General features: G+C 60.5%; 1 protein-coding gene across 1 annotated transcript in view; it reads right to left on the reverse strand.

The window, feature by feature from the left end:
• Prkcz (protein kinase C zeta) overlaps positions 1 to 7810 on the reverse strand; it is a 109570-nt gene extending 101760 nt beyond the window's left edge. Inside the window, exons 1-4 of the mRNA XM_090335990.1 lie at positions 7703 to 7810; positions 5602 to 5723; positions 5071 to 5160; positions 3301 to 3351 (exon numbers count right to left, since the gene is read on the reverse strand). Coding sequence (XP_090192116.1) covers positions 3301 to 3351; positions 5071 to 5160; positions 5602 to 5723; positions 7703 to 7773 — 334 coding nt within the window. The 5' untranslated portion in view covers positions 7774 to 7810. The remainder of the gene's footprint in view (positions 1 to 3300; positions 3352 to 5070; positions 5161 to 5601; positions 5724 to 7702) is intronic.
• Positions 7811 to 8569: the final 759 nt, after the last annotated feature.

An 8569-nucleotide genomic window follows, 5' to 3' on the forward strand; every position in this document is an offset into this window, starting at 1 on the left:
TGTGCTCAACTCCAGACCTCATTCTACTCTTCAGTGTGTGCTCAACTCCACACCTCATTCTACTCTTCAGTGTGTGCTCAACTCCACACCTCATTCTACTCTTCAGTGTCCTCAACTCCACACCTCATTCTACTCTTCAGTGTCCTCAACTCCACACCTCACTCTACTCTTCAGTGTCCTCAACTCCACACCTCACTCTACTCTTCAGTGTCCTCAACTCCACACCTCACTCTACTCTTCAGTGTCCTCAACTCCACACCTCATTCTACTCTTCAGTGTGTGCTCAACTCCACACCTCATTCTACTCTTCAGTGTCCTCAACTCCACACCTCATTCTACTCTTCAGTGTGTGCTCAACTCCACACCTCACTCTACTCTTCAGTGTCCTCAACTCCACACCTCATTCTACTCTTCAGTGTCCTCAACTCCACACCTCATTCTACTCTTCAGTGTCCTCAACTCCACACCTCACTCTACTCTTCAGTGTCCTCAACTCCACACCTCACTCTACTCTTCAGTGTGTGCTCAACTCCACACCTCACTCTACTCTTCAGTGTGTGCTCAACTCCACACCTCATTCTACTCTTCAGTGTCCTCAACTCCACACCTCACTCTACTCTTCAGTGTCCTCAACTCCACACCTCATTCTACTCTTCAGTGAGTGCTCAACTCCACACCTCATTCTACTCTTCAGTGTCCTCAACTCCACACCTCATTCTACTCTTCAGTGTCCTCAACTCCACACCTCATTCTACTCTTCAGTGAGTGCTCAACTCCACACCTCATTCTACTCTTCAGTGTCCTCAACTCCACACCTCACTCTACTCTTCAGTGTCCTCAACTCCACACCTCATTCTACTCTTCAGTGTGCTCAACTCCACACCTCATTCTACTCTTCAGTGTCCTCAACTCCACACCTCATTCTACTCTTCAGTGTCCTCAACTCCACACCTCATTCTACTCTTCAGTGAGTGCTCAACTCCACACCTCATTCTACTCTTCAGTGTCCTCAACTCCACACCTCATTCTACTCTTCAGTGTCCTCAACTCCACACCTCACTCTACTCTTCAGTGTCCTCAACTCCACACCTCACTCTACTCTTCAGTGTCCTCAACTCCACACCTCACTCTACTCTTCAGTGTCCTCAACTCCACACCTCACTCTACTCTTCAGTGTCCTCAACTCCACACCTCATTCTACTCTTCAGTGTGTGCTCAACTCCACACCTCATTCTACTCTTCAGTGTGTGCTCAACTCCACACCTCATTCTACTCTTCAGTGTCCTCAACTCCACACCTCATTCTACTCTTCAGTGTCCTCAACTCCACACCTCATTCTACTCTTCAGTGTCCTCAACTCCACACCTCATTCTACTCTTCAGTGTCCTCAACTCCACACCTCACTCTACTCTTCAGTGTCCTCAACTCCACACCTCACTCTACTCTTCAGTGTCCTCAACTCCACACCTCATTGTACTCTTCAGTGTGTGCTCAACTCCACACCTCATTCTACTCTTCAGTGTCCTCAACTCCACACCTCACTCTACTCTTCAGTGTCCTCAACTCCACACCTCATTCTACTCTTCAGTGTCCTCAACTCCACACCTCATTCTACTCTTCAGTGTCCTCAACTCCACACCTCATTCTACTCTTCAGTGTCCTCAACTCCACACCTCACTCTACTCTTCAGTGTCCTCAACTCCACACCTCATTCTACTCTTCAGTGAGTGCTCAACTCCACACCTCATTCTACTCTTCAGTGTGCTCAACTCCAGACCTCATTCTACTCTTCAGTGTGTGCTCAACTCCACACCTCATTCTACTCTTCAGTGTGTGCTCAACTCCACACCTCATTCTACTCTTCAGTGTCCTCAACTCCACACCTCATTCTACTCTTCAGTGTCCTCAACTCCACACCTCACTCTACTCTTCAGTGTCTTCAACTCCACACCTCATTCTACTCTTCAGTGTGTGCTCAACTCCACACCTCATTCTACTCTTCAGTGTCCTCAACTCCACACCTCATTCTACTCTTCAGTGTCCTCAACTCCACACCTCATTCTACTCTTCAGTGTCCTCAACTCCACACCTCATTCTACTCTTCAGTGTGTGCTCAACTCCACACCTCATTCCACTCTTCAGTGTGTGCTCAACTCCACACCTCACTCTACTCTTCAGTGTCCTCAACTCCACACTTCTACTCTTCAGTGTGTGCTCAACTCCACACCTCATTCTACTCTTCAGTGTCCTCAACTCCACACCTCACTCTACTCTTCAGTGTCCTCAACTCCACACCTCATTCTACTCTTCAGTGTCCTCAACTCCACACCTCACTCTACTCTTCAGTGTCCTCAACTCCACACCTCATTCTACTCTTCAGTGTGTCCTCAACTCCACACCTCACTCTACTCTTCAGTGTCCTCAACTCCACACCTCATTCTACTCTTCAGTGTCCTCAACTCCACACCTCATTCTACTCTTCAGTGTCCTCAACTCCACACCTCATTCTACTCTTCAGTGTCCTCAACTCCATACCTCACTCTACTCTTCAGTGTCCTCAACTCCACACCTCACTCTACTCTTCAGTGTCCTCAACTCCACACCTCATTCTATTCTTCAGTGTGTGCTCAACTCCACACCTCATTCTACTCTTCAGTGTCCTCAACTCCACCCCTCCTTGCACTCTTCACTGTGTCCTCAAGTCCACCCCTCACTCTAGTCTTCAGCGTGCCCTCCAGAGCACTCCACCTTATTCTGCTCTGTGGTGAGTCTCTTCACAACACCCCTTCCATGTGCCCCTGCTTCCTTGGCTCGTGGGCACCCCACGGGCCGGGCTCTGGGAACAGTCCCATGAGGGCAGCCCTTTTAGGGACAGGTGTCTGAAGCCCACGAGGCCAAACCCGGGCTCTGCGGCCGCCGTGGACCCCAGGACCCAGGCAGGGTGGGAAGAGTTGAGAAGAGGGCTCCCTGCAGAGCCACTGGTCTTGGGAAAAGCGACTGAATGGCCAGTATGGAGCGGGCACAGGGCAGGGCGCAGAGGCCAGGCCTGGGAAGACTCTGTTCAGCACCCAGCTCCTCGGGTCTGGGCTTCTCCTTGTCAGGAGCCAGTCAAGGTCCTCCCTCCTCCCCCCACCCACCACAGGACCGAGAGCACCCTGAGCCCTAAGGTCACAGCCACAGGGCCAATGGTCCCGGGAGGAGGAGAAGTGCTGTCACTGGGGCAGCTCCTCCCAGGGACATGCTGCAGGCCACGTGCCCCTCCACAGCACCCACGCGTGCTCAACCACAGGGCATACTCACTGTCTTCTCCAGGACAGGGCATGCCCGGCTCCTCAGGGATGCTGGGGAAAACTAGAGGGAGAGGAAAAGGAAAGCGGGCACGTTAGTGTCCTCTGCTGCGTCCTCAGCACCACGGAGCCCGTCAGACACATGCTGCCACCCAGAAGACGCACAGGAGGCCACCCGCGGGGCCTCCACACCCACGTCTGTCTAGGTGTCCAAATTGTATTTGTAAGGCTTCAAGATTCACCAAAACGTCAGTGAGGTCTGAACAAAGCTCTCAGGACAACACATGATTTGCATTTAATAAACCATATGGAAATGGTAAGAATTGGCCACAGGCCTGCACGCTCATCTGACCGCTTCATTCAGTGTTGGTACTCTACCACCTGAACAGCCACATCTGGGCTTGCTGATTTACAGGACAAAAAATGTCTCACCCATGGGTGGCTCACACTTGTAATCCTAGCTACTATCAGGAGATCTAAACTCTTATTTCCAATTAACTACCAGAAAACTAGAAGTGGAGCTGTGGTTCAAAGTGGTAGAGTGCTATACTCAAGCTAAAAGCTCAAGGACAGTGCCTAGGCCCTGAGTTCAAGCCCCACACTGACCAACCAACCAACTAACCAAAAAAATATATAAATATCTGTCTTTTCAGCCTAGGCCAGCTTGGAACCTTGATCCTTAAATCTCAGCCTCTAGAGTTGCTGGGATTACAGGGGCTAGCCACTGGTAGCTAGCTTTATTATTTTTTTTTTAAGACTAGCAGAGTAAATGTATTCCAACATGAAGGGAAAGCCATGAAAGAACTTGGAGAGGCTCTGTACATGAAAATGAGATCCAAAGGAGAAGTGCCTAAAGCAAACTTTTAAGACACACTCAGGGCCAAGTGTGATGGCTTATGCTTGTAATCTTAGCTATTCAGGAGGCAGAGATCGGGGAATCAAGGTGGAAAGCCACCTTGACCCTCTTATCTTCAATTAACCTCCAGAAAAGGAGAAGTGGTGCTCGGCTCAAGGGTAAGGCAGTAGCCTTGAGCAGAAGAGCTCAGGGACAGCGCCCAGGTCAAGTTCAAAAAGCCCCACGACTCACCGAAAAAAAAAAAATTTAGGGCTGGGGATGTGGCCTAGTGGTGGAGGGCTTGCCTAGCATGCACAAAGACCAGGGTTCAATTCCTCGGTACCACATCCACAGAAAAAGCCGGAAGTGGCGCTGTGGCTCAAGCGGTAGAGCTCTACCCTTGAAAAAGCCTAAGGACAGCGCTCAGGCCCTGAGTTCAAGACCCAGGACAAGTAAAAAAAGAAAAAAAAAGAAAAAGAAAGAAAGGAATGTGTGTGTGTTGTCAGTCCTGGCATGAGCTCAGGGCCTGAGCACTGTCCAAGGCAGGCTGGCAGGAACAAGGGCGCAGGTTCATCCCCCAACCAAAACCCAAAGCTAGGGCAGGCTGGCCACACAGCAACAGGCACAGCCTCCCACCAGTGAAGAGGCCACGGCTGCTGCTGCACACCTGGGCCAGCCCTGACCTCTCTGGGACCCATCAGGACAATCCCTAGGACGGGAAGCTGGCCCCGCCGGTGGCCACGAGGTGAGGAGGTTCCAGAACACACGCTGTCAGACAGAGAGTGGCGCAGATTCAGCAGCATCATAATCCACCTTCTCAAGCTCTCTGCAGCCTGCGGCTTCCAAGCACCCTGCACGGGGGGCTGGTCTGCTGGTGCAGAGCAGTTCCGGTCCACCCAGGACCCAGGGCACACGGAGGGCGGGGGGCGGGGGCTGGCCAGCACTCACCGTGGATGACCAGGCCTTCCTCCTTGTGCTGACAGGCCAGGCGGAAGGCCTCTTCCAGCTCCATCTGCGAGGACACAGTGCAGGGGTCACCTGGGGAGGAGAGGGCATTGAGGCCCACAGGCTGCAGACCCGCTCACTCTGCACGTCTCATGCAGTCTCTGCAGTCTCCTGGTCCCCAGGACCACAGATCTCCAGAGTCAAATTCACCTGCAGCCCAAATCCCTGAGAGCCAGCTGAGCAGTGAGACCCCTGCCACCTTGTGGGGGGCAGAGGAGAATGCAGAGCCAGCCCGGCGGGGCAGCTTTCCCAGGAGGAAGCACCACCTGCTCTGCCCACTCTGCCAGGCATGCCCCCGACCCCCAGCTGCCAGCCAGGCGGGAGGAAGGGCCCTGCGCGGTGCAGGCCTCTCCCCCGGCGCCTGCCCGAGGCCTCCCGCAGAGGGCCACCAGAGCCACCCCCGCTTGGCCACAGCAGCGGATGGGTCCACGGCGCCTGTTCGAGGGACGCGGGGAAGCCCAGCAGCGCACGCACCTTCACTGTCCACCCACTTGAGGGTGAGCGGGTGCGGAAGGTGCAGGTCGCACATGTCCCGAATCTCCTCGCAGAGCTCCCAGAAGGTCGTCTCCGCGCCCACGCTGGTGATGAGGAGGTCCCTGGAGCAAAGAGGACACGCCGTCACCCTCCCCGTCCACTCAGACCCAGTCCGTACCTAGGTGACGTTCAGGTAGGTGAGAGGGAACCTCCCCACAGGCCATGTGACAGGAACCCACCCAGGACCGCTGACTAGTTTTAAGGGACTGCCAAGCACTCCAGGGCAGGGGAACCGGGTCAGAGCGCCTGGGTGGAGGGCAGCCGACTGCATCCAGGGCTGGGCGCCCAGCCTGAAGGAGGAAGCTGGACGCAGGAGACGGACACAGCCGGGCAGTCCAAATGCCTTGACGTCATTAGGGGAGACCGCCTGGGGAAAGCCAGCTGCATGGCTCACACCTCTTCTCGTAGGTACTCAGGAGGCTGACAGGAGGACAGCCAGCAGCCCAAAGCCAGCCAGCCAGGAAGCCAGGGGACTTACCACCAGAGCGGGAAGTGACACTGGCTCAAGGGGTAGAGTGCTAGCCTTGGGGGCCAAGCGTGTGGCCTAGTGGTAGAGTGCTGGCCTAGCACAAATGAAGCCCTGGGTTCGATTCCTGGGTACCACCTACAGAGATCTCAGCAGGCTGAGATCTGAGGATCAAAGTTCAAAGCCAGCTGGGGCACAAAAGGACCTGAGACTCTTATCTTCTACTGATCACTAGACAACAGGAAAGCGGGAAGTAGGGCTTAGCTCTAGGGGAGGGTGGTGGCCTAGAGCTGCAGAGCTCCGGGACAGTGCCCAGGCCCGGGGCAGGGCAGCGGGGAGCCTGGAGCTGCAGGGCTCAGGGACCGTGCCCAGGCCCAGGGCAGGACGGTGGGGAGCCTGGAGCTGCAGGGCTCAGGGATGGTGCCCAGGCCCAGGGCAGGACGGTGGGGAGCCTGGAGCTGCAGGGCTCAGGGATGGTGCCCAGGCCCGGGGCAGGACGGTGGGGAGCCTGGAGCTGCAGGGATCAGGGACGGTGCCCAGGCCCGGGGCAGGGCGGCGGGGAGCCTGGAGCTGCAGGGATCAGGGACGGTGCCCAGGCCCGGGGCAGGGCGGCGGGGAGCCTGGAGCTGCAGGGCTCAGGGACGGTGCCCAGGCCCGGGGTAGGGCGGCGGGGAGCCTGGAGCTGCAGGGCTCAGGGACGGGGCCCAGGCTGTGTTCAAACCCCAGGACCCTCAACGAGAAGAGGGGTCAGGGGCTCCTAGGACGCAGCCGGGAGCCTGGGGTGGGGAGGCCCCTCCTTCCGCCTCCCCGTGGACTCCAGGGTGTGCAAGGTGAGCCGGGCTCAGCGGGGCCTGGCCGGTCCCCTTGGCGACAGCCGCCGTCCCGGGTAGAGTTTCAGGGCTCTCCGCCCAGTGCCCATCGGCGGGTGCTGCCGGGGCCTGGGCGGGGGTCGGGGCCTGGGCGGGGGCCGGGTCGGGGGCCGGGGCCGGGGCCTGCGTCCCCAGCCAGAGGCTCGGGAGGGCTCGGCGTGGCGTCTGCGCCGGTGGCGGCGGGCGGGAGAAGGGGCCCGGCTGGGGCGGCGGGGCAGGCGCCACCTGGGGGCCTCGCACAGCCCCCGCCAGGCCTGGGGGCTCTGGACGCCTCTTCCCCCGGGGCCGGGAGGACGGGCTGGGTCCGGGTGGGGCGCCCCGCGCCCCGCGGCCGCCGCGCCTCCCCCGGCCCCGACCCCCGGCCTCGACCCGGCAGGAGCCCGGCCGCCGACTTCCCGGGCGCGCGCGCCCCGCCCCGGCGGCGACCTTGGGCCCCGCGGCGGGCGGACCCGGAGGCTCGGGAACCTCGGGCGCGGCTCTCCCTTCGCGGGGGGCGGCGGGGCGACTCCTTCCCGGCGGGGCGGCGGGGCGGCTCCTTCCCGGCGGGGCGCGCGGCGGCCCCGCGCCGGCCAAGCGTCCTGGAGCCCGGGCCCCGCGGACGACGCCCGCCCAGCGCGCTCGGAGCCGGGCCCCGCCGCCCGCGCCCCGTCGGTCCGCGCCCCGCGCCCCGCCGCCCGCGCCCCGTCGGTCCGCGCCCCGCGCTCACCCGCCGTAGTGCGCCTTCAGGCGGACGCGGGCGCCGCTCCCGTCCATGGGGAGGCCCGTCCGGCCCGGCATGGCGGCTCGGGCTCCGCCGTCAGCGCCGCGCCCCGGGCGCCCGGGCCTGAGGAGGCGCCGCCGCGGGGGGAGGGCGGGCGGGGCCGTCGGCGGGGCGTCGGGACGGGGCGGGGACCGAGGGGCGGCGGGCGGCGTCCGGCCGGGCCCGCGGCCGACCCAGGGGCGGCGGCCCCGCACCTGCGGCCAATGAGGGCGAGGCGGCGGCGCCGGCCAATCCCGGGCGCGGGCGGACACCTGTCGGGCGGGCCCGGCACCCGGGCCAATGGCGGCGCGCGCGGCGGGGCTCTGCCCGGCAACCGCGGCCCGGGCGCCCGAGCCGGACAGAGCGGGGCCGCCGGACGCCCGCCGCGCCCCGCCCCGACGCCCCAACCCGCCGCGCCCCGCCCCGGGCCCAACCCGCCCGACGCCCGCCCACCCCGCCCCGCCCGGACCCCCGCCCCGCCCCGCCCCGCCCCGCCCCGCCAGCCAGCGGGGGCAGAACCGCGACGGCAGCCGCGCCTCCTGCGGGGGGGCCCGGGGCGCGGAGGCCTCGAACGCTCCTGTGCTGGGGCCGCCCTCCTCCTGTCCTCCTGTCCTCCTGTCCTCCTGTCCTCCTCCTGTCCTCCTGTCCTCCTGTCCTCCTGTCCTCCTCCTGTCCTCCTGTCCTCCTGTCCTCCTGTCCTCCCGTCCTCCTCCTGTCCTCCTGTCCTCCCGTCCTCCTCCTGTCCTCCTGTCCTCCTCCTGTCCTCCTCCTGTCCTCCTCCTGTCCTCCTGTCCTCCTGTCCTCCTCCTGTCCTCCTGTCCTCCTGTCCTCCTC

Source organism: Megascapheus bottae, chromosome 6, assembly GCF_031878675.1.
Source record: "Megascapheus bottae isolate mThoBot1 chromosome 6, mThoBot2.hap1, whole genome shotgun sequence".
Lineage (NCBI taxonomy): Eukaryota > Metazoa > Chordata > Mammalia > Rodentia > Geomyidae > Megascapheus > Megascapheus bottae.